The 26846-nt window shown below is 41.5% G+C and overlaps 1 protein-coding gene across 1 annotated transcript in view; it reads right to left on the bottom strand.

The window, feature by feature from the left end:
• B4GALT5 (beta-1,4-galactosyltransferase 5) overlaps window positions 1–26846 on the bottom strand; it is a 77416-nt gene that overhangs the window by 8256 nt on the left and 42314 nt on the right. The window contains exons 2-3 of the mRNA XM_061208918.1: window positions 10310–10444; window positions 192–305 (exon numbers count right to left, since the gene is read on the bottom strand). Of these exons, the coding sequence (XP_061064901.1) occupies window positions 192–305; window positions 10310–10444 (249 nt within the window). The remainder of the gene's footprint in view (window positions 1–191; window positions 306–10309; window positions 10445–26846) is intronic.

Here is a 26846-nt window from a genome sequence, read left to right as displayed (position 1 = left end):
TACAGAAGTGCTGAAGAGGAGCCAGGGCACAAGTAACTTTCATAATCCCTGTTTCCAACGGCCAGGAGGCGTTTGCAATCTCTGTATAAGTAGACATATTGAGAGCTCAAGAACACTCTCCTTTTTAGTTTACTCAAATAAGAAGGCAACAGTTTTAAAAGCAGAGGAAGATAAGCAAGAGCTCTACTCACTCATGGAAGGGAGCCTTTCAGGGCAGGTATGGTTTGCAAAGTAGGTGAAGTCTTCAGGAAGAAAAGTTGTGGTTTGTAGGAAGGTTTCGCTGTGGTTCAAGTCAAGAGGATAATCTAGAGAGTTAAGAAAAAAAGGCAACTCAGACTGGTACATGCCATCACTCCTGCAACTCTTCGATGCCTACCAAAGGAGTATTTTTCTTAGATATCATCTTTTGGGGAGGCAGGCCGCTGGTCTAGCTCTTCAGTGAAAATCTGAACCCGTCAATAAAAATGTTAACCAGATGATACTAGTTCACCAGTGTTTCTATTCTTACTGTTGTCATAGCTTTATATGCAGGCAGTTCACAGTCAAATAACCTTACAACATAATTAAAAAAAAACACAGGGCCCCCTCCCATGTCTTTCTCCTAAAGGAACCGCTCTCACTTCCTCACTGACTACCTCAGTATTTATCTCCATCAGCCTGCACACCCAATCTTGATGCTTCGGTTTTAGGTCCATCTGTTGACTTCTCACTGGGGGGGCTGAAGACTGCGCTCCCTCCCTCCCCTGCCCCCGCCACACACATACGCTTTCCATCCTCCAGTCTCCCTATAGTCAAATATGATAATCGTGGTTAGGACAACCTTCAGTATTTATATTATGACAATTCGATAAATACTCGTTGTAGCTGAGAAATGTGGAAAGTTATGATTACTTTTCCTTTCTTGCATAATTTTTTTTTCCTGGAGCGACTGTCTTGTTTTTTCCTGTTTGCTTAGTTTTATGTGAAATGATGACAACTTGACGTCATGCCCTTTGCCACTTCATTTCCCCTGAAGACACAGGCATCAGGTCTTCCCTCAATTTCCTCTTCCTTAAGAAGGTCCAGCACCTCCCGATCCACTCCAGTTTGGACAGGCTTTCCTGTGAGCCTGATGTGCACACGCTACTCTGGGATCTCCCTTCCTCAGCGTCCTGGGGAGTCCCTTCATCTTCCTATAGTATCGAACCTCAGTTTTCCTAAGTTCAGCTTCTCCCTTGTTCTCACTTGGTAGAGCACATTCTTCCAGTGGCTTCCTAAGAAGGGGGAAAGGGCAGTGATTTTGAAACCCTGTAGAGCTGATTATTTTCATTCTTCCTCATTTGATACACGGTTGGTTGGTTTTATAGAATTCAAGGCTGGAAATAATTGTAAAGGTGCTATCCCACTGCCTTCTAGATTCCCCTGTGCCTGTTAAGTCCGAAGCCACTCCCATTCCTTATCTTTGTAAAAGGTGAAGTAATTTCTTTCTGGAAGTGTAAAGAACCTTCTCTTTGTTCAGGAAATTTCATATTGGTGTGCCTAGCCCACCGTGTTGACCTTTTGGTGGGCTTTTAAAGTTTGGAAATTCATGTCCTGTTCTAAAATTTTGAGGTGGGGAGGAGGTATTACTGTGGTGATGATTTCCTCCCTTCTGTATTCTGTGCTATTTTTCTGGAGAACAGAAAATAGGACTCAGATGTTGGACTTCCTGGCCCTATAATTTTCTCATCTTTTCTAACTGACTTTCCATCTTGCTATTTTTCTGCTCTACCTTGAGAGATTTCCTCAATTTTACCCAGTCCTTCTTTTAATTATCATTTTCTGCTGTTACAGTTTTTATTTCAAAGTGTCCCTTTAATTTTCTGAACGTTCATTTTTTTTTTCAATATCTTGTTCCATGTTTGCAATCCTTTTCCTCTGACCCTTGAGAACATATGTGATAGTTAAGTTTTCTCCTCCCAGCATATTCTGTTTCTTCCAATTTGCTGCTTCGTATTTGTTTTGATCTCTAGCACAGTGATCCTTGGCCATCTGCTAATATTTAAGAGTGGGGAACGAAAGCTGACTGAAGGGTCTGGACTGAGGTTCTTCACTGGAGGGTGTTCTGGCCAAAAGTTTGGTTTGGAAACCTCCAGTGTCAATATCTTTGGGTCTTTCCTCTTGGTCCAGTCAGGTTCCCCAGAGAAGTCTATTCTAATCTCCTGCCAGAATCATATGGTCTTTGCTGCAAGCACCCTAAAACTGAGGAAGAGGAAAAGGCTAGGGTACCCTAAACCAAGCCAGGTCCCCCCAGTTGAGGGACCCTCTATTTTACCATCTCTGGAGGTTATCAAGTCTCTAGCACTTTGCCAGGATGGGAGAAGGAATCTGGGTATCTGACTGCTTTTTAAACAGCTTTCAACCAACCTTTATCTTAGTTGCCACCTTTATTCTTATCTCCAAAAGTACTTGATGTTGCTGATTCTTGAGCTTCTGAGGGATTCTCGGGTATAAACTGCAGTGGTTGTTGGCTTTCCTTGCTGCCACATTAGCAGTCAGTTTTCTTGGATCCATTAAGTCCTTTATCACTGGTCCATCTGCTTTCCAACTTCCAAATTTTTTTCTGTGGTCTCCTTTCTTGTTCTCATTTTCAGGGGTTTACGCCATTAAACACACAAACACACACACACACACACAATCTACTGTCATTTTAGTGACGTGTTAAAGAGTAAAGCAGAGGCCTTTTTCCTAGGGGGAGGTATGAAGGGGGTCCTCCAACCTCTTTATCTTTTGACAGATAAACAAAGTGAGGGACCGTATACACAACTCGTACAAGGAGACCTGGCTAGTGCATAACAGAGACCCGACTAAACTCTGGGTTAGTGATCTTTCCATTACACGGCACTATTTTTTCAGAGTATGAAAATCTCTTTCACCAGTCCTTTTGGATTCATGCTGATTCTATGAAAATTAAAACTTCCTATTCACATTCACTTTGCACCCTGGAACTCTAGAATCTTCAACAAGGATATTTTTTAAAAAGCACTATGAAAGGGCTTCCAAGAATCAAATGGCTAATACAGTGAATCCTTTTATACAGACACATGGCTGCCTATTCTACAAGTACTCAGAGGACAAAACTCAATGAGAGGCAACTCGAAGAGAATTTGAAGTCTCTCTTTTTTTATATTATGAGTATTTATTATAAATATGGCTGAATACAAGGATTCATATGTATATAATAGGTTTCATATCATCTCATGAATACAATAATATTTAAGTCTCTTAACAGGGGAGGAAAGGAACAGAATGCTTTCTGTCCTTTTTAGGTGCAGCTTTCCTGAAAAACAATAAGCTTGCATTTATATAAAGACATAAACCAAGTCAGCATGAACACTAAAGGTAAAATTACATTTACACAGAAATTAGCCCAACGTCCTCAGTTCACACATGCAAATCCATCCTAAGTCGAGCCCTTTCTGAAGATATTAACACTTCAAAAAGCTACGTCAAGAACTTCCAACGCTAATCATTACTCTGGGTGATTCTTATTTTGCTTAATTAAATACATATATATATACACACACATTTTTTTTGTACATAAAATAATTCTTTTTAAGAAAAAAAATTAGCAGTTTTCACGTGTTCTAGAAAACGTGTAGGTCTGTGATGTGCGCATATGTGGAGGGAGAAACTGGTTAGAAACGGCATCACAAAAATTATAATCATCCTCATCAGTTCACTCAGTCCCATGTAAAATATACAAATCAATTTTCACTGCAAAGTAAAGGAGCTGTTACAGTGGAGGATTACTGGACTGAATGTCAATATTATGACATAGTATGAGTGTGTTTCGTGTTTGGTAATTGCAATCACTGTTGCTTTTGTTGTGGTCATCCATTTACAATGCTTGGCGTCAGTTTATTTATCTCTTGTAAAAATAAAATACAGTGTGTGTGTGTGTGTGTGTGTGTGTGTGTGTGTGAAAATAAATAAATAAATAAATAAATAAATACTTTTTAAGGAAAAAAAAAAAAAAAAAAGAAACGGGGGCTTCCCCGATGGCGCAGTGGTTGAGAGTCTGCCTGCCAATGCAGGGGACGCGGATTCGAGCCCTGGTCTGGGAGGATCCCACATGCCGCAGAGCAACTGGGCCCGTGAGCCACAACTACTGAGCCTGCGCGTCTGGAGCCTGTGCTCCGCAACAAGAGAGGCCGCGATAGTGAGAGGCCCGCGCACCGCGATGAAGAGTGGCCCCCGCTTGCCGCAACTGGAGAAAGCCCTCGCACAGAAACGAAGACCCAACACAGCCAAAAAAAATAAATGAAAAAAAAAAAAAAAAAAAAAATGAAACGGCATCACAGTAATTAGGCAAAGAAATTCCCAGAAGTATTACAATAGGCATTTTCATAAGCAAATCAACAAAAACAGAATAATAATTCTGGGCAAAGACAGAACCAAGCCTTAGAGCTACAACCTAAGTAGGGAACAAGACGTTAAAAAACACTTGGGAGAGGAGACAAGATACTGTCGAACCTTAATGATCCTACTTTGGGGGTCTGTTTGAGGACACAGATAAATTCCTTTCTACTTCCTTCCAACACTGATATATATATAATAGGCCTGGTAGTGAAACTGTACAACCCAGATTGGGACTTGAACCCACTGTCTTTTTTTTTTTTTTTTTTTTGGCCACGCCCGTAGCATGTGGGATCTTAGTTCCCTGACCAGGGATCGAACCCGCACCTCCTGCATTGGAAGTGCGGAGTCTTAACCACTGGACCGCCAGGAAGTCCCATGAACCTACTGTCTTTTAACTGAGATCACACACCCGGTCTCAGGACTTACTGAAGCTCAGGTTATGTCTCAGCACAGAAATTCAAATTCAGTGACAGACAAAGTGATAGGTAAGAAGTGGATTTGTTTAGAGATACACATTCCATAGGCAGAATGCAGTCCATCGCAAAAGGCGAGAATGGCCTTGGAAGAAACACACACCACAGACAGAGTGTGGACCATCTCAGAAGGTACGAGGCCTCGAAATATGGGGTTGTTAGTCTTTCTGAGCTGGGTAACTTCATACGCTAACTAGTGGGAGGATTATTCCAACTTTTTGGCGGAAGGGGCAGAGATTTCCAGGAATTGGGCCACCGCCTACTTTTTGACATTTTATGGTCAGCCTCCGAACTGTCACGCGCCTGTGGGTGTGTCATTTAGCTAATGTATTACGGAGAGTATATAATGAGGCTCAAGGTCTCCTGGAAGTCGAATCTTCCGCCACCTTGGACCTAGTTGGTTCTAACCAGTTTATGTCGTATCCCAAGGGCTATGTCATTCTTTTAAGGGTTGTGCCCTGCCCCCTTCCCTCCTGTTTCATTAGCAGCTAGCATGAAACAAAACACCACTTATTCTTTTCTTCTGGTTACTAAATTAATAACGTCATTTTAAAAAAAGAAAACCTGAAACACACAGCTCCTAAGTGAAAGTCCTCCATAACCTTGCCCTACACCATGGAGAACACCCACCCCAAAAAAACACTAATTTCCTCATTTCTAATTTTAAATTCTTTACATAAAAATTTAAACAAAATCTACCTTTCCACTAGTAGTAGAAGCTTTTTAAACTGGAAGAGGCAGAGGAAATTAACTGCTCACGACCTGGTAAAACTGTGCCTGGTTATTGTGGAGTCCTAGCTCTCCTCCAGCCGCCTAGAAATGGGAGGACTATACTGCATACTCTCCTCAGGGGTTCCAAACACCCATTTCTTAGCCTTCTAAAGCACGACCCTACTGAATGAGGGAACTGCTGAGAGAAAAAGCCAGCCTGCTGAATTTCTATGGTCACGGTTTTACTTTTTAATTTAAATCTAATCCATTTCGAATCAGGACATGTTCTTCCAGCAAGGGACATAGACAGCAAAGAAGGCAGCTGCCTTTACATTTATAACATGGGACCACAACAGACATCCTTCCTACCTGCAGATTCAAATGGCCTGCTCGGTCAACTTTGCTTTATATCAGTGGTTCAGCAGCCTTGGCTGCATATTAGAATCATCTAGGAAGCTTTTTAAAAATCCTTATGCCCAGGCTATACCCCAGACTAATTAAATAAGACCCTCTGGGGGTCAGGGGTGGGGGCAGGCATCAGCATCTTGTAAAGCTGCCCAGGGGAGTCCAGTGTGCCTCCAGGTTGACATGGCTACCCCAGTACACGGTGGTGGTAAAATTCTGCTTTCTCCCTCAGATTACCAAATCCAGCTGAGCGGGGACTGAAAAGTGCTGACTAACAGATGCCAGGAAGAATCACTACTTTCTCCTCCCATTTGAGCAAAGGCCAAACCCTTGCCTCTCTGACTGAAAAAAAGTGGAAATATATATATATTAGAAAAACGTCATCAGGACAAGCATTTGTAAAATATAAAGAATCTGCATTCTTCGAGAGTTAGCAGGCTTAAGGCTGACTACCTGCTGGGAGAGGAGACGTAAAGACAACTATGGACTGAGCAGCCAAAAACCAGAGAGAAAGAGGTTAAGAATATCGACCTCACTGAATAAAGTACGAAACGTACTGGCAGTGACTCTGTTCATTTTATTTGTCTACGACAACAGACCTGTTTTGAAGGATGTGGGCAACAGAATACTTTTCTGAGTATGTGACCAGAAGGGGACTGAGGCCATCAGCGTGGGGAGGTTGGTGTGCGTGTGCACGTGAATACAGAGGGAAGAAATCTCCCTCTGGGTAAAAGTGACTGCGTAGAATGACACCTGGAAATTCGTACTTAAGAATGAGAAATGCCAGGCCACCCAACCACTCACCTCAAATACACAACTAAGTGGCTGGACTGGATGAACCCGGGAATTCTCTTCTGATGCCAACGTTCTCTTGAGCGTCTCCCCCCAGTGCTCTGAGTAAGTTTTACAGGACTCACAATCTTGCATACCAACGGCTTTCAGTGACAAGAAGCTTCTCCAGGTCATTATCTCAGGCTTAGTTCCAGGTCCCAGTCCTGATCCCTCCAAGTACTTTCTTTTTAGGCAGCAGCCATTTTAGCTTTCAAGCATAAAGAAAGCTAGCATTACTCAAACGACACACTAGCTTTTTAGCCACCCTTGGCCTCCTGAAGGCCTTTGAACATGGGCGTGTGCCACAGCACTTTTTCCAGAGCGGGGCAACACAGTTCATGAACTACCTCAGTTCAGGCTACTCTTACCCAACCCACGGTGCTCCTGGCAGGAGTGGCCAGGTCAGCAGTGGTGGTCATCTGGCTGTCTCAGCAGCTTTAGGCCCCAAATGCTCTCACTGTGCTAGGCAGAAAATTACTTTGAAATGAATAAAAATAGTTGGTTTTTACTGGATAACTTCCAATGAAATGATGTTTCCTCTTCAACACTTACTCACCAAAGGATGTGCCAATAACATAGAAGCCAATCAAGATGGTAATCTCAGAACTAGGCTACAACGCTTAAAATGTGTTTTCTTGTTAAATCTATCCACTCACACACTCAAAAATCATTTACTCTATGCCTCCTATGTGCTAGGCAGTGTACCAGGTACCAGGGGTAGTACAAAGGCAACACAGGCAATGAGGAGCGCTGCTGGGGTTCAGAGGTCAGCAAATCCCAACCCCACTGCTGCAGAGAGTCCTATAACTCTGACCCCTTCATCCCTGAAAGGGGGACACAGTCGTTATCTTACTGAGTTCTTGTGAGGAGCCTATGAGATAATGCAAGTAAATCATCTACCCCAGGGCGTTTATGCCGACGGAGCGGAGCCAGCAGCGCCAAGATGGTGCCACTGGAGAGCGAGCAGATGATGGTAGAACTAATAAACCCATTCCAAGGAAGGGTTCTGTGGAGGGCTTTGAGCCCTCAGACGACAAGTGTCTGTTAAGAGCTACTGATGGGAAAAGGGAGATCAGCACTGTGGTGAGCTCCGAGGAAGTGATTAAGTTTCAGACGGCTTATTCAAACCTACTGAGAGCTACCATGGATGGGCTGGAGAAGCGGGACAAAAGGAGCAAGAGTAAGAAGAGCAAGGCAGTGCGGTGAAGGGCACCAGATCTCCCGCTTTCACCAGCTAACCACTGAACTGCTATTTTTCCTTTGGTTTTTACTTTGGGCCACAAAGCTGGGTTTCTGATTCCCCTACAATATAACTGTTTTCACGTGAGATTAGGGTCATTTTTGGATGGAAGAAGGGCTGAAGTGCTTACAGGGTAGTTACAAGAAGCCAGTTTATTTTAGATCTGGCTAAGTGGTCTGTGTTGTATGGTTGTAAGTTTCTGGATAAGAGTTTATAGTCTCTGTAGCTGTCTGTGAAGAGCACTGTATCATTAAACCTGCATTTATCAGCGCTGACCACCTTGTATTCCTTTTCCCACCCCATAAAAACTTTCTGGCAATAGCTCCTCATTCTGGAATGATGTGACTATGAATAGGCTTTAGGCCCTGTCTTATGGGTTACTGGAACTGAAACCTGACAATTTTATAAAAAGTTGTGTTATTTCATGGGTATTTTTCCCAACTTGCTGTATAATTTTATCATCATAGTTCCTTTAGCAAATTTGAAAGAGTTCTCATAGCCAAATTAGAGTTTGCTTAACCAAACTAAGGGTAAGCCTATTACAAAATCATCAAGAATAAAGATTCCAAGTTAAAAAAAAAAAAAAAAAAATCATCTACCCCATCACAAGCAGGCCCCGACAGCAAAGACTTCCAATTTATGAGGAAAAGAGACACATTAAACACAAAATGGATGATTAACTAGTCCAACCAGAGGGATGCTGGGAAGAATTATTTTAGTGTATGATAATTTGAGGATAAACACATGCAAATTCAAGTAACAATGGGTCCCTGGATAGGCCTTCCAAGGGTGCAACTCACTCTCTGCTCAACTTCCAGGGAAAACAACCCCTCAGAGAATTAGCATGACCTGTGTTGCAAGACCAGCAGTGGTGCAGGGATGGAGACCTGCTGCACACCCTCTAACTCTGAGAGAAAACAGACTACCTCACCAATGGCCCAGAGAGAAGCCCCAGCATCCTCTAACCTTGGAGAGGCATGAACACTTGGACTGGGTAAAGGTCATGACAGCACACATGCTCCTTTATCTGGAGTGATACAGGGGAAAGAGCTCTGAATGGCAGTCAAAGGACTCCCGAGTTTCATCACCCAACTGCCGAAGCAGGTTTGGGCGGGGTTTAGGGAAAGTCACATGACCAAGCCACTCCAACACCCACAAGATTACTTGTACATGTGAAAAATGGAAGTAACAAAATCCTGCCTACCCGATGGAGCCATATCCGAGTCAAGTGAGACAATGTGTGTGGGATCGTCTGTTAAAACCAAACACCACACAGGATGAATTAGGAAACAAAAATGTGCTTGGCCTTCTCCCTTGACTTCAGGAGCTGCAGGGACTCCTCTTCCAGGTACGGTATCAGAGCTCAGGCAGTTTGTCCCGTGAGGCCACAATTTCGCTAAAAAGCTCTGAAAAGTTGATCGTTCGCTCTTTGCGAACAAGAAGAAAGGAAGTACCAAAGCTTATGGGTTTGCTAACTGTAGCGCTCGGTTGCTGCTAAACTGGCCAGCAGGACAGACTGATAAATCAGGACGTGGTCAGTTCTTCTCAGGATTTAACTTCCCTTTCAGAGGCAATGCTTTCTCTTGAGATCCCAACACCCCAGAAAAATTCTCACTTGCAATGGTTGCAAAGCAATTTCACATTCTACGGTGAGCTCTGGACAATCTTAGAACTTACTAGAGAAGAAAAAAGGATTGATTTGGAGGAAAGAATATTTTTAAAAATATACATATTTTATAATACTAGGCTTGAGTGAAATCAGTAAGAAGCCACGGGGAAAGCACATTAGTCCTCAGTTAAAGAAATAAGTGGCAAATCATGAATGCGAAGCAAAATGAAATCTCAGAATCTATTTTCTAAATAAAAACCATCCCTGGCTGGAGACTGGAGAGGCCTCACGACAGACCCATTTAACCATCTGGAAATACTGCCTCTGTTCAATTTTTGGAAGAGTTAAAAAGAGAGACATAAAAAAGACAGCCTCCTCTCAAAGGTGAAGAACTTGCTATGTACAGTCTCTCGTAAAAGTAGTTAAAGTCAAAACCACGATTCAGGAACAAGTTCTTACAATATAATGTTAGGCAAGCCATCTAACCTCGGTGTTCTTTTTCCCTCTTTATATATTTAGTGCTTATAAGATAATAGAAGTTACAGGTAAAAGTTCCAAAGATCGAGGCAGAAATGTTCACTCCTGGGTCCATCATTACCGCTTAGCTGAACTCCTGGGAGGAGGCCCTCTGAGCAGACCACCTCTTTACTAAAAATATACCTGAGTCATTCACGCTGCTGTTCCTCTTGGCGTAAGCGCTCCGAACCACCTGCTCGTAAACCTGAGCGCCGATCGTTCTCATGTTGTCCCGGATGAGAATGCCTTGAGCCTGCATCATGAAGAGGTAGGTGTTCACTGCAGGAAACAGACGGGAAGGGAAAAGAGGTTAATTCAAAAGCAATCAGTAACATAAAACACATAGAAAACCCCACGTAACTTTGGGTTTCTTTCTTTTTTTTCCCCTTTTCTTTTTGAAACCTCTTTCAGCTCTAAAACCCTACAAATGTCGTAACTTCTATTTTCCATACTGGGTTCTACGTTTTCAGGACACCAATATTCCTTGGGTAGCTAGTAGAACTTAGGGGTATTTCTGTCCATATTCAGCAGTTTTAGAAAAACCATAAATGAAAAAAAATATATATTCTACCTGGTCTTCAAATACCCAAGCTGTATTCTAGCACTGTTATGATCAGAAAGACCTTTATGGATCAGTTAAAACATTCTGAAAAAGATCTCTGCTCTCTTTAAGTTCACATTCTCAATACTCAATTGCTATCCTCAGAGAAAGGAAACCACCAACTGCCCTGCCTTCTGGAAACACTTAGACGTAGGTCTGGTCCTAGCTATCTTTCGAAAGTGGGGATGAAGGTTCCAGCTATTTTTCTTTGCGCTATTTGGAGAGAAGAAGAAAATAACGAAAGAATGTTAGCAGTCCTCACTACCCACCCACCTCAGCCCCAAAGTTCAAAGCAATGGGAAAGGAGCAGGGGGCTTGGTCCAGGTGTCAGTTAAAACATATTCCCTTCATGATACATACAAATATCCAATCATTATGTTGTGTACCTGAAACTAAAATAATGTTATATGCAAGTTATATTTCAATAAAAACAAAGCAAAACAAAAAAAACCATACTCTTAACATATTAACTGCCCAATCATTGTCATCTTTGGAAAGTGATCTCAGGCGTGGCACATTTATAAGTCTAAACTCTGGCGTGTGCTAGGGATCATCTGAACACTTGACTGACCTCTAACCAGGCCCCAGGCAGGTATGCAACAGAGAGGCTGGGCCACTCCTCCAGACTCAATACACACAGCCTTCAGCGGTCCTGGTTCTTCAGCAAGACATACTCTGTGGACACTGTCTCATCATTATTATCACAGTGTCCTGCACATAATGGGCAGTAAATAACGACTAAATGGATGAAGCTTAGAAGTCTATTTACTTTATTTCAAGCTATTGTGTGTGGTGCTTGTACTTGTGACGGGGGTGGGGACAGGGACAAATCAACTGGCACAACTCTCAATGTGGAAAACATCAGGTGGCCCACATTAAACGGGGACATAAACTCTTTCAAAAGATTTCTAATCATCTCTAAGGTAAATCCAGAGCCGTAAAATAATTAACAAAAGAAATCAATGTTCAGAATGCTTTTAGAAATGAGGGAGCAGTTTCAGATTAGGCCTGGTTGTGACTGGAAGACAACTGCATGCTTAACTCCTGGCATTGGCTGAGAATAGATCAGATACAGTGTTTACTCTCCGTAGCAAGAAAAAGTTACAGGAAAAAAAATTAGCTTCAAATCCTTAAAGAAAGTATCATGCTGTGAAGCCTCTGAAAACAACAGTAGCATCTCATTTTCTATTTACAGCAGAGAGCACTGTGCCCAGTCATAGTAGGTAGGTAGGCAGTTAAGCCTAAGATTTAAACTTCTTCCAATATCATATTTCTAATGTGGTTCTGTACCATTTTTTTTAATCACTTAGACTTATGTATATTATACATATTATATTAAATCTTCCTTCCATCCCCAACATACTACTAAACCAGTTGTCTTCAATAATATAGAAACAAATATTTATTGAACATTGTGTGTAAAGCTGTCAGTTAGGCACTGCAAAAAATACACTACCTCTTTTCTCCCGAATTTCATCTTCTCTGAGCTTTTTATCTTCTACACTGTAAAGGGCACTGTTGTTAGCCCCTCTTTTAAAAATTCCCTCCCTTTCTTAGTTCTGTAGGATTCCTCTAGGGCAGTTCTCAAATCTTTCCCTGCCTATTGCCTGGAGAGCTTTCTGAAGCCTGCTTCTACACCTCCCACCCCCAGAGACCCTGATCCAGTAAGTCTGAGTGGGGCCCATGAATTTGCACTTGTAACAAGCTCACAGATGATACCAGTGTGGCTGGTCAGAGGACCACATTTCCAGAACCAAGGCTCTAGGGAGACTTCAGCTACCTAATAAATAATAGTGAGTAACATTTACTGAGCACTTAATTACCTAATTCTTTATCTCATTTAATCCTCATAACCTAAGAGGCAAGTAATACTATCCAACTTAGAGTCAACTTCTAGGCTTCAGTTTCTCCACCTTGCTTCACCAAGGTCACTGAGGGATGGATTTGAACCAAGTGTACCTACGCTCTAACCACTGAGCATAAGAACTTGCTCATCCATATTCTAGCCACAACCTGTCCCCCAAAGATTTCACACACCCACATGACTTAAATGATTGCTCTTAAGGAGATAGCTCTCAAGTCTTTATCTCCTACACAAAGCTGCCAGGTGGATCTTTCTTAATTACAGATTTAGCCACACTGCTCCTTCTCAAAAGCCTTCTACGTCTCTTGCCTGCATGCCTGGGCTTCTGCTGATCTGCAATGCTTCTGCTCTCCTTTCTGCCGTCCAAATCTCATTAATCCTTCAAACCCCAGTTTATATAATTCTCCAGTCTTCCCCTTCTAGAATTTCTGTGGTACTGTTAAAGACTGTCAAAAATTTGCCTTTTGTTTACATTTTGTCTTAGTTTGCTAACAACTGTCTCGTGTGTTAGTCTTGTCATTCAATTAACAAATTTACACAAACCACGTATTATCAATGCTTTTTCTAATTATCCACAGGAATTAGCACAAGGCTGAAAAAACAAAAGGCTGAAGACATAAATTTTGCCAAACAGAAGAAAATAATCACAAATTCACAGACTCAGGGTTGGATGGGATTTTAAAGAACACTTTTCAATACCTCCTCATACATCACCCAAAAACTATGCCTTCCAAGAACACAGAGTCAGTAAGTAAAATAAAGCCATCTTCAAAGAAGATTCTACTTTGGGTTGGGTCCAAAATGTTTTCCAGTCACTTTTACCCACTGGTTCTCATCCTGCCCCTTGACAGAACAGTGAAGTCCCTTTCCCACACTTCAGATATTGGAAGACAGGCATTTTCAACCTCCCCCCCCCCCTCACCTCTACCCCACCTGACCTCCTCCTGCAACCCCATGCTAGACAGCCCCACTTCCTCTGTGAGCCCCCTGCCCTTGCAATCACCACACCTTCCCTCCCCATCCTGGCTGCTCTCCTTTGAATACCCGCCCAGTGGTCTACACTTTGACAAAGAGCGGTGCCCGTGCTGACAGTGGTCCAGGTGCAGTCTGATGAGCCCAGAAAGAAGCAGAACTACCAGCAGCCATATTCCATCTGTTACCAAAGCGCTGTCAACTCAAGCCCCCTCCTGGAGATGCAAATGCACAATAACTCAAGGCCAAAGAAATCCTATAGCGGAGAGGGTGAATAATCTAATCCACCATTTCCCAAACCAGCCCCTTTTCCCCCACATAATATAACTAGTAGCATCAAGTGATTCTCTGCAGAACTCACTTTGTAAAATTGTTTTGGGTATTTTTATTAATAGAATTTAAAACTTCCATTACATGGTAGATAATCAATCGATAATTGCTGAGTGTTGTTGGTAAATAGCAGTCACACCATATTACTGATTCACATTAAGCTTGCTAGAGGCAAAATACTCAATCCTTTTAGCTGCTAAGCTACACTTCCTCTGTTCTGTGCTCATGCAGTTGGTTATAGAGATCAAACTGTAGGACCTTACAAGTGTCCCTATTAAAAGTCTTGTTACTAAATTTAGCCCATGGTTCTGGCCTAAACTCGAAGTGTATATGCACGCTGCTTTCAATCTAAATGATCTCATTTAAAATTCACATCTTTGTGAAGTAGATATCATCTTGATTTCCTATTTAAGATAAAGATGTCAAGTCCTCCAGAAGTCATTTACCCAAGGTCACATAGGTAGTGAAGTCAAAAACAGAGAGGTGAGGTTAGGCATTCCATACCACTTTGATGGACGTTTCTTTGAAAAATGGTACTTTCCAATAATGTGTTCCTGATCAACTGTAGCTGAATCACAGGTTAAAAAAAAAAATTTAATTGGCACATGGTTGTTAAGTCCTCAATTGTGTCAACAAGTACCTACTGAGCCCCTACTTTCCCGTGTGCTTTTTATTTTTTTACACACAGTACTAGGCCACTGTGGGCCAAGGATGAGCAGGACCACACAGAATAAGGTACAGACACAATTAAATAAGAAGGTATAATGCAGTGTGATAAATGCTAAAATAACATTTACTACAAATCCAGGCTTACTAGTAGCTTTTTCACACTTTCACGAGAAATGGTAATTATTATCCAGCCCCTGTTTCTAGATTGAGGCATCTCTTATGATCATAACTTAGCTGAGAAAAATAAGCCCCATTCAGGTTTACATAATTGGAAATTTCCGTCCAGATGCCAATGTAAGCAGCCTTGGGCCGTAGCTTTAACTGGAGAGTTTCCGGGAGCAAAGCACCAGCCCTCCTAACAGGAAGGCATCCTCTCCTCTCTCCATCAGAATTCCAGTCAGCCTCCATATCCCTATGAATCAAGTTAACACGATTTTCACTTGAACACACACATTAATAAATGACTCTGACTCATAAAAAATTCCTCACTAGATAATGAAATCTGACATTCCAGATTAGCAGAATCATTTGACACAACGAACCCAGGAGGAAATGACAATTAGAAGATTCTATAAACTTAACAGTTCACAATTTGTTTTAACCTAAACATGTGTATCCTTAATGTTTGTTACATCTGGCTTGGTAAGCTAAAACAGCATCAAGAAGTAGAAAAAGAAAGCCATTCCTTTCCTGACCACTGTCTATAAAATCTGTCTTAACACCAACACCCAGACACGTGTGCGTGTGCACACAGCCCCACCTGCAGCCTCCTTCCCGGCTTTATTTTCCTATTACACCTTTTCTTATTTGTCTTGTCACCACCCTCTAGAATGTGAGCTCCGTGAGGGCAAGGATCTATGCCCTTGGTGGCTAGAACAGTGTGTCTGGAACACAGAAGATGCACAATGAACACTTGAGTAAATGAGTATCTAAGTCGGGACAATGAACAGTGGAGACTTCTAAACTCAGCTGTGCCCAAGAAGGCGTGGATATGGGATTTCAAGCCTTTCTCTCTCCTTTATGAGAGGAACTCAAAATGTTTTGAGTTAACCAGCTTCATTGCACGAACCTGTTCTTAAGAAAAGTTCAGCAATTCCTTTTCACCAACTGAGCAGAGCTGCCAAATAGATTAGCTTTTCCCTAAAAATGTTCTCTGGTACTCTCACTCCTCATGAAGTTGTTTGGTTTTTTAATGTTCCTTAATATAATGCACAAGTTTATTCAAAATCTTGTGCAGTATTATTTGTAATAGGAAAACACTGGGGAAAAAACCTAAATGTCACCCAAAGGAGACTGGTTGAATAAATTACTGTACATTCACATGGATGGAGTACCGTGAGGCTACACAAAAGAATGAGGAACCATTCAAAATAGCCCCAAACTGGAAAGAACCCAGATGTCCATCTATAGTAGAACAGATTAAAAATGTGTAGCCTATTTGAATCTTGGAAAACTATACAGCAACCAGAAGAGACAAACTGCAACTATATGCAACCACATGGATGAGTCTCATACATCACATGGAACAAAGACACCAAAGGGCACAGATGGTGTAATTCTATGTACACAGGGCCCCAGAAGAGGCACAACTAATCTGTAGTGTCAGAAGCCAGGGAAGAGTTATCTGTGGGGCAGGGGAGGAGGGTTGGAAAGGGGGCTTCTGGTCATCTTTTATTTCTTGACCTGGATACTGGTTTCATAGGTATATTCATTTTGGAAAAAGTCATCAAGCTGCTCACTTACTTGTGCACATTTTAATATGTACGCTATACTTCCATAACATTTACCAAAAAAAAAAAAAAAATGAGGAAAATCTATGAACTAATTTCCAGGATATATTGTTAACTGGAAAAAAGCAAAAAGCAATAGCGTGTGTGTGTGTGTGTGTGCACATGTGTGTGTTATGCTGCCTGTTCAAGACATAAGGTGAAATTTTATACACATATTTTTATAGGAAGAAACAGGGGAAAGGCAAACCAGGTAAACATTCATTATACACCTATTGTGTGCCAGGAACTGCCCTTCACTCTGTGAATAAAATGATAATTATAAATAAGATACAGTCCTTGTCACTATCTTCAGTCAAAAAGCCAGACAAGGAAACTGTAGCCAGTGCCGTCTGTAAGGGGACACAGGAGAGTGGCTGTAACTCATATAGTGACGCGGGGGATCAGAACATACTCTCAAGAAGAGGTGACTCTAGGATATGGTCCTGAAAGAAGAGCGCTGAAATAGGAAAGGGAAGGGCAAACGAAGGGGCACAAAGGGAGAAAATATATTTGAGGAACTAAAAGCAGTCAGGTATGGCTGGAATGAAGGGTATGTATGGCCAAAATGCGAGGACGCGGTGGGGTGGGGATGGAGTTAGAAAAGCAGAGGGGAGCAGGATGACAAAGGGCTTTAGGTGCTATACTTAGGGGCATGACATGGAAGAAACAGTCCAGGATCAGATTTCAGGTGGGCCAACTAGTAGGAATGAATCAAAACAAGTGAATACACCCCTACTCAAATTCACGGCTCCAGATAAAAGACTGAGTTTTTTAGTATCCAGACCTAAGTTCCTTAAAGGGAGAAACTTCTTTGGATGAACTGAATAAGGTGCTGTACGTAGAATCCCATTTGGTTACTACAAGCTGGGTGCCAAATCTTACCGAAGACTGTATTTTCGCTCTACATGAAGCAGCAGCAGGAATACCCTGTCTGCCAAATCTTGGAGCAAGCAGATGGAGTGAAAGACATCAAGATATAAAGCCGGTACTACTGATACACAGCCGGGGAGAGCTGGGGCAGGGGCGGGCAAAGGTGGGCCTAGCGTTCAGTGGGCCCATCAGACTAGGTGTTCTTTCACGGGATTGACTCACATCTGGTATCTTTGTTCTGAACACCCCCTACAGGCCAAACAATGTATGATTTCTAACAGGGTCAAGTACATTCCAGGAAAACAATGGAACAAATTGATGGACCAAGGATTATACCCCACTCACATTCATATGATTTCAAAATAAAATAAAGGATGGGGAAAGGGAGAGAATATAAAGGGAACAGAAGTAGAAAAGGAATAAATAGAAGAAAACAGGAAGGCTGCTCACTCTCTCTTCCTGCCCCCATATATAAAATACACCAATGAGATATAATAAAAATCAAGGGGAAACAAAGAACAGAATATGTCATAGGAATGTTGAAGTTTGATTTCTGCCATGCTAGAATATCTGCAAAACCTGCACGGCTTTTTTGGACCAAGATTTTCTGAGAAATACCAGAACCTGAAAAATAACTGATCTCTACTCCCCAAATCAGAGATTATCAGTGTTCACTGCTCCGCACAATAGGTGTTCTGTAAAGAATGAATCCACTTATTCTGCTTATAAAGAGACAGATTCCTGTAAAAAGCAATGCATTTCTTGAGTCCCCTACGTGCCAGTGCCTTTCTAAATACCTTCTGCGTTATCCCATTTCATCCTCACAATAAACTGAGAGGTAGGTTATTACTCTCATTTTATAGATGAGGGGACTGAGGCCTGGATATAAGTAACTTGACTATTTGGAGCCAAGGTTTCCCAACAGGTCTTTGTCTCCAGAGTCCAGGTTTTTAACAAATATGTTCTATCATCTCCCAGGTTCTGGATGCCCAGGAGTCCTGTGAACCCACAGCTGTCATCACCACACTCTGCTCGCTGATTCCTTTCATCTGAATCTTTACCTTGAACTCATACATGATTGGCCTCCAATATTCCACTTCAGTGGTGGTGCCAATGATCATGGTATAGTCTGGTACATTCCTAGAATTTTATTAAGTTTTATTACAATTTTATCAGTTTGAAGCTTTAGTATGAATCACGTATTTTTGCATTTCAGATCTACTTAAAATGCTGGATACTCATGCTATACAGAGAGAGATGAAGATCCAAGGTGTGGGTACACAGTGACAAACATTGAAGAAAAAAAGAAAGCTGTTTGGGTTTTTTTTTAAGACGCAAGGAATTTTTTGACAATAAATTTACACCCTTCGGCACGTCTATTTTAACGTGCTGGAGCAACTGTGTGACAGTTTTCACACTCCTCTGTACGAATGCTCTCTGGTGACACCTGTTCATACTAAGCTTTAATGGCTCTTTTCATGGCTTTTCCTGATATCATCCCACCCCCAAGATTAGAACTGTCTTGACTCTTTCCCAGCTGATACGTAAACTCTTACCATGACCCCTATAAATGTGAGCCTATCTCTTCCAGCAGGCTGTAAACTCCTCAGGAGTACAGACTGTCTTACTCTTTTTTTCATCTACAATATCTGATAAACTGTAGACACTTAGCTACTTATTAAATTACTGAATTACAGCTCAGCACACAGCATGCTGTTATGGCTGTTTGGTGGAGGTGAGCCTTGTTTTCTCATATGGGAAGTAGACTGGTTTTTCTGCAACCATATAAGAAAGATTCTATAAGCCAGAAGATAGCATAGTGAAACTGATACTTGACTAACTTTTCTGGTGTAAGTGTAAAGTATAACCTTTTGGGAAAACTATTTGCAAATTCAACAAAGAGCCATAAAAATACTCGTATCCTCTGATCTAGCAATTTCAAGGAAATTATCCTAAATATGAGGACATTCTATGCACGAAGTTTTAAATTAAATTATTCCTAAAAACAAAAACTTGGAAAACAACTCAAAAGCAACAATTAAAGAACAGATAAGTTAACAGTAATACATATTCCTGGTAGAATCTTATACAACTTTAAAAGCAAAAGCCATGAAACCTTATAAACAGAATAAATGTGGAACACCTAGCATAGACTATCATACTCTTAACAATATGAAAAAAGTTCTGTTATATTATGGTAATTATTACTAAAGAATAAGCACATGCATAAGGCAAAAAATGACTAGAGGCAAATTTACTAATATGCTTAGATGGTAGGGGGTAACAGTGATATGAATTGACTCTTTTCCTTCTTCTGTTTTTCCAATTTTCTCTATAACAGCTTTTTGTTGTTGTTGTTAATATACAGTAGGGAAAAATAAAGGATTCCTCCAGCCAGACTGAATTTATCTAATATGACATTTATAAACAAGATATTCACAATTCCGTTCTTTGCTTGTCAGGCTAATGGGAGAGGGGGTAGGTGGGTGTATAAAGTGTGCACCTGCCACACTTGAACTACCTCCACATCCACATTCTGTTCTACAAAGGTTGCCAATAATGGCTGCCACATTCTCCTTAAGTCCTCCCTACCTTGAAGGCCAGGAGAGCTTCTTAGCCCAGAATTGCCTACAGAAACCAAGAATTTACGCATGGACAAGGTGTTCTAGTTTTCTCTCTTGGGAGTAGAGTATATCTACAATGCACAAACAACAGACATGAGGGGAAGGAGAAGAAACCCCTCATATTCTAAGGGAAAAAGGTAGAGGGTAAATTCCTAGACTGAGTAGGCCGACGACATTGGTTCAAGTCCTGTCCCTGGCTGGCTCTGTGGTCCTCTCCGGACCTTGACCACCCCATCTGTACGATGGCATTACTGAACTGGATGCAGTTTCCTTATCCTTTTCTATCAAGCCTGACCCACATCACTGATACACATAGGAGATCTTCTGCAAATAAAAATGTTTATATTTACACCGAATATCTTCAAGACATAAACTTATATAATATTGAATGTGCTTTTGCAAATCACACAAACCCCTGTAAATTCTGATTCTTCTCCCTTCCCTTTGGATCTTGAGAATCACTAAACTGCAAAGTCTCTTTCAGCTCAAAATCCCAGAATTATAAACTCACTGTCTTCTCCTCTCTTCATTTGGGAAAAACTGACTTAGAAACACCTCAGATTTACATTTGTCTACCTTCTCACTCCTTCTTTTCCATAGGGAGTAGGGTTTGGCTGTCCTTACACTGTCGGCCTTCCTTTCCAGAACAACGGCGCTTTAGCCCTCTTCATGATAAAGCTGGGAGTGGAGCCTGAATGAGATGGGAAAGCACATTCCCAGAGCCACCGCCTTCTCCATACACACTGGAGTGATCTAGAGGGAACATGGGTCCACACAGGGCTTCTAATTCCCTATATTTCCTCTCTTCCTCTCTGACCATGTTGAAAAATTGCATTTTCATGGTGATTTAAAAGACAACAATTCTATAGTAAAGAGCTGAATTTCTTTAACTCTGAAATGCTATCTGCCTACAACTCAGTTTCTTCTATCCCTTTGCAAATATATAACATAAGATTTTAGGATCAGGCTAAAAGTTGCTTGTCTAAATGATTCAAAAGACTGACAATAATGAATGTTGGTGAGGATGTGGCGGAACAGGCTTCTCCTACCTTGTTGAAGGGAACATAAATTGATATAACCCATACAGGGCAACCTGGCGATGTACCATGTCAAAGTGAAATGTTCACACTCTTTAAACCCACTTTTAGGTATTCATCCTAAAGAAATAACTTGACAAATACGAAGTATGTCCAAGGATGTTTATCTCAGTATTATTTATAAAAGCAAAACACAAACCTACCTAAATGAGCAACAAAAGGACTAGAGGAAAAAACTGTGGCAGAGTCATACCATGGAAAACTAAGCAATCATTACTTCATGAAAAGAAATCATATTGTGTAACAATGTATACAGGACATCACATTTGTGTTAAAGTAAAAGACACAGAGTTAAATAAATGCATAAAACAATTTTGGAAACTGTACACCAAGAAGTTCACAGTGTCATTTCTGCTCAGTAGAATTATGGGTCTTCTGTACTTCCTTTGCTGTTGTTACAAGGCAGCATTTCCATGACAGTCAGAAAAACCCTTGTATGATAAAGAGAGTCTCTGTTCCAGCAGTGGAAATTCTTGCAGTAACCAAATCTGTTTAAGTTGATCCAAAATTTCAAAGTTTCCAGAATTACTAAGAATGCCTTTTTCACACAGCACCTATTTAATACCTAGGAACAAACTCTAGGAATGCTGCCTTAGGACATGGTCTTTTTCTTTTCATGTTTTTAAACAATGATGTTTTCATTTTTTTAAACAATGATCATACATTTTTATATAGGGGGGGACACAAAAACACAACCAAGCTTTTGCCTTCTTAAGGATTCCCCCCTCTTTACTGCTCCAGACCCAAATAATTACCCCAACCCCAAACCATTATTCTACTTTCGCCTAACCCCAAATGATTCATAATTATCCTGAAACTTCTGGTGCTTCTAGTTATAACTTCATCAAGCAAGTTTTCTCCATCCATCCCACGATCCCAGAGTATTTTTCCATAGACAGCTCTTTGGTCTCCCTCCTGATCCTCTTTTGGAAAGGAGATTATTCTCCATGTCCTATGGGGATAATATATGATAATCATATTATTTTTAGCCTATTAGATTGTAACAGACTAATAGGGTTATCTACTCTTTGGGAACTTAAGTGTTTCCAGAAGGCATCATTCTAGTTGAAATTAGCAACCCAATCGTCAAACACATGAAATCAGAGCCATGATTTCTACAGAAAGACAAAAATTACTAAAGAAAGTACTTGAAAATGTCTTGACTCTGAGGCATAAACACTCAGCAAAACAAGGTCTTCCCTTAACACCCTGTGGGTATGAAACCCTCCCTCCAGACCAGATGGCTTGTCTTTAGCAAACATCAAACTGTAGTCCTAGAAAGGGGTCTTCTGAGCCACTCATTTGCTGTCATCTATGATATCGCTTTGCCTTTCACTTGATCCAGCTAAGTGATGCTCACATGTTACAGCAATGCAAGGCCCACCAAGTGCACAGAAACAGAAGGGCCAACCTATTCTACAAGGGAATGCTGTAAAGTATAAATCGTGTTCAAAACTTATAAGACTACTCTGGAACATTAAAAACAAATTCTGCCCACAGATTACTTGATTGCAAAGGGCAAAGTACACATTTACAATGGGGAGATCAGACAGGCGTCCTTGACCAAGGGATCAAACTGGGCATTGCTAACATTAAAACAAGGTAACATTGCCTTCAAGAGAATTCCTGCCAAAAAACTTTTAACCTACATCTAATCAAGATTTTAGATCTTCTGGTTTACAAAAAATACAGGGGATTAAGGAAGACATCAAACTCAAAACAGGCAATTCCAGATTGTAGGACAGTCTATGAAACAATTGGCCTGGACTCTTCAGAAAGTTACTGGGGGCTTGGAGGACGGGGCAGGCAGCTACAGACTAAGAGACCAAAAAGACATAATCAAATATAATGATATAATAATGTGAGTTGGGGGGAGGAAAGCTATAAGTAACATTTTCAGCACCACTGGGGAAATTTGGATATGGACTGGATATTAGAAGATATTACGAAAGTACTGTTAATTTTGTTAGTTGCAATAATAGTATTGTGGTTATACAGGAGAACATCCTTATTTTTTAAAGAGATGCCTGCTGAGGTATTTAGAGTTAAATATCTTGGTGCTGGGAATTCCCTGGCAGTCCAATGGTTAGCATGCCACACTTTCACTGCCAAGGGCGCAGGTTCCATCCAAGAACTAAGATCCCGCAAGCCGCACGGCATGGCAAAACAAACAAACAAACAAACAAAAAAAACCTTGATGTCTACTTACAATTTAATTGTACATGGCTCAGAGGAAAAAGAAAAAAGAAAGCCAGAGTTAAAATAAATAAAGCGAAGTGGTAATAACTGTTGACTCTAGATGGAGGGTAATATGTTCACTGTGTTATTCCGTTAACTTTTCTGTATGTCTGAATTTTTTCATAATAAAAATTTGGGGGCGAAGTCTGATTTTGGATGTATCTCAACTGCCAACTAAATCTAAATTAAAGTATACTAATACTATACTAAGAATTCTGCAAATGGGTCAAAAATTATAATACAGGGAGTAAATACCCTTAGTGATGGTCACATAAAAACTTAAAGCATTCAGTGGCTATTCTATGCCCCCTTCCCCAATTCTTTATTTTCTTTTTGGAAACAAAAGTTGCATTTACTCTTTTCCTCAGGAAAGCTGAAGAGAAATTATAAATAAATCTTCCTGCTCCCTCACTTAATCCTTGAATGGCTTTCTACCACCTTCAAGGTCAAGTTCAAATTCCTCATGCTTAGCATGACTTCTGAGTCCATAAAACCTGTCCCCTGTCTCTGCAATTTCAGATCTTGCCACTCCCCAATTCCAGCCACAATGGACATCAGCAGTTCTCCAGGATCTCAGACAACTCTGCTCCTACTGCCTGGATCTTAAAGGCACGAAAACAAGGAAAGCTTCCCAGGAGAAACCAACTATCACAGAAAAAGCATGTGCTTGGGATGAAAAGGGAGGGGAGGAGAAAAGATTCCAGTGAAGACCAAACCCAGCTGTGCCTCCCTCTCCCTTCACATATTCCTTAGGTTGGCTTGTTTGCAGCTCTCTTCAATTACAGTTGTAGGCTGGCCAAAAGAAAAATGGCTAATACCTGAGATTGGATTTATTATCAGACAAAAGACAATTCCTAGGCCTGCACACCCCACAATCAAAAACACTGCAGTACGTCCAAAGACCTTATGACACTGACCCTCTGCCAGCAACCATACAGCACTGAAATGTCAAAAAATTAAATTACGGTCCTTTGTAATAGATTTAACACTTTATTTTTAAGTATTAACAAGACTGCCAGAGGGAGTAAGTTTATCAAGGGATAAGAATCCTAGCAGAGGCCAATTAACATTTCTCACCACGCCCAACAACTCTGCTCTCCAGGCGTTCAAAGTTGCTTATGACCCTCTGGGTTTGTCAGCAGGTGCCTCTGACCAATAACCTATTACAATGAATGTACTAGGGGCTCAGTGTACAGGGAGGAAAACCTGAACGATAGGAGATAACTACCTGAGCAAATTTAGTATTGCCCGGATTTTGTTTTTTGTCTTTTGCTGACAATCCACAATCTAACGTGGCCATTTGATTTTTAGTCTCTCTTCTCACCTTGGTTTTCCCTTCTCACGGTTATTTTTAAAATCAGCAAATGCCGGGACTTCCTGGTGGTCCAGTGGTTAAGAATCCGCCTTCCAATGCAGGGGACACGGGTTCGATCCCTGGTCGGGGAACTAAGATCCCACATGCTGTGAGGCAACTAAGCCTGTGCACCACAACTAGAGAGAAGCCCGTGCGCCACAACAGAAGATCTCTCATGCTGCAATGAAGATCCCGCGTGCCGCAACCAAGACCCAATGCAGCCAAATAAATAAATATTCAAAAAATAAAATAAAATAAAATCAGCAAACGCATAACATTCATAAACTGTCAGTGGCCATCTATGCTTTTCACAATTAGATCACTATTAAAGAGGAGCAAAATTTTCAGCTCTAGACTTTACTTCAAGGATCGAGCAAATCATTAAAGGGGTGAGTGAGTGACTCATCTTTAGAGTAGGGTCGCTGTACTCTGAGGCCACCCTAAAACAAACCTAATTCTTGAACTCAACTGTAGGCCCTGAGTCTTCTGGCTAGAGTTTTATTACTGCCTCTCCCACCTACCCCAATTCTAGCTCCCCAAACAAAGCCTGGCACTTTCTGGATCCCTGCTCATAAAATGACTCAGTCTACTGATGGGGTCATTGGCAAATTTTTAAGGAATTGAAATATTATCAGGTTAAAAAGTGAGTTTAAAAAAAAAAAACTGTTCTAGGAGAGCTGTGAAGTACATAAGAATAATAGAAAAATTCACCTAAAAGAAAGATCGGGTAGCACCAACTATAACCTTCTACCCACATGACCCCTCGAAGTGGATCCACAGAAGATTTTCTTGAAGTGTCTTTTGCTAATTTGTGGTTAGAGCACAACACAAGAAAATGATGCTCACAGCAGGACACTAATACTAAGTAATTTTATAAGATTATGCCTGCCTTTGTGCTAAATAATTTATGCTGGGAGCAGTAATAAAAGCGGAGATGAAGTTAAGCTATTAATTGAAGACTGTACCAACCTCATTCTTCCCCCCAACCAAAAAGAGAGAGAAAGAGAGAGAAGGATGAATGAGTCCCTTCAAGGCCCAGTACAAATGTACCTGCCAATTGATCTCTTCCTTCTTTAAAAAGCCCTGGGGCTTCCCTGGTGGCGCAGTGGTTGAGAGTCTGCCTGCCAATGCAGGGGACACGGGTTCAAGCCCTGGTCTGGGAAGATCCCACATGCCGCGGAGCAACTAGGCCCATGAGCCACAACTACTGAGCCTGCGCGTCTGGAGCCTGTGCTCCGCAACAAGAGAGGCCGCGACAGTGAGAGGCCCGCGCACCGCGATGAAGAGTGGCCCCCGCTTGCCGCAACTGGAGAAAGCTCTCGCACAGAAACGAAGACCCAACACAGCCATAAATAAATAAATAAAATAAAATTTTTTTAAAAAAAGCCCTTGCTGCTCTTATGGGCACACTTTTTGCACTTGGCAGTTGTGCAGTGGCTGTGAAGTCTGTGAAGGCCTCCTGGTACTAGGACTAGAGCTGGCACACATAAAACTAGTAGGAAGCCAGGTGAAGGGAGGGGAGGCACAAGGGACAGAAGACTGTGAACGGCCTGTCCTGGCCCATCTCGAGGGAAGGACAGAGAAAAAACTACACAACAATAGTTTTCACTCTTTAAAAGAATAAGGTTCAATGACATTCGTTCTCTGTGTTTAAGATGACTAGCCGCTGCTGCTTTCTGGTGAGTAAGGAAGGGGAGTCATCCTGAGAAACAGAGAGTTACTTCTGTGTTCCTCTACAACATAAAAGCCATCATCATTCTAATTATGGGACTTGGGTATCCTAAAACCAGCCTATGAGGTGTGTGTGCCTAGCTTTTAAAAGGTGCTACAGTGTTGATGACTTCTTTGTTCCCGGGGGCATTTCTGCAATCTTTTCAGAAGAACCTTAGAGTATTAGCCAGAAAGCGCTACAACTTTCTGATGTCAGTCAGAGAGCGTGGGCTAGACAGGGAACCACAAGGCTTCAAGGATGACCACAGCCTCACCACCTATCACGCAAAGATGATCCACACTCAAGTACAAGTTCACCCTGAGTATGAGAAGTCCTAAAGTAATCTCCCTCCCCAAAGTCTGGCCCTAAGATCACACCTTAGACACTGAATAGGGTAAAATGCTAACAATCTCCTTCTACCCCACCTCCCCCCTCAGCACCACACCTCCACTCCAGTTTCCCCAAAGCAGCATTTCCAGGACAGCACGATTCTTTAATCCACTGAAACTTCAACACTGGCTAAAGTGTACTATTATTTCTATTTTTTTTTAATTCCCTTTCACACCATTTAGACTGTAAACA

The sequence above is a fragment of the Eubalaena glacialis genome, chromosome 13 (genome assembly GCF_028564815.1).
Source record: "Eubalaena glacialis isolate mEubGla1 chromosome 13, mEubGla1.1.hap2.+ XY, whole genome shotgun sequence".
Classification (NCBI taxonomy): Eukaryota; Metazoa; Chordata; class Mammalia; order Artiodactyla; family Balaenidae; genus Eubalaena; species Eubalaena glacialis.
Note: the sequence above shows the minus strand (reverse complement) of the source record. Positions and strands in the feature narration are given on the sequence as shown.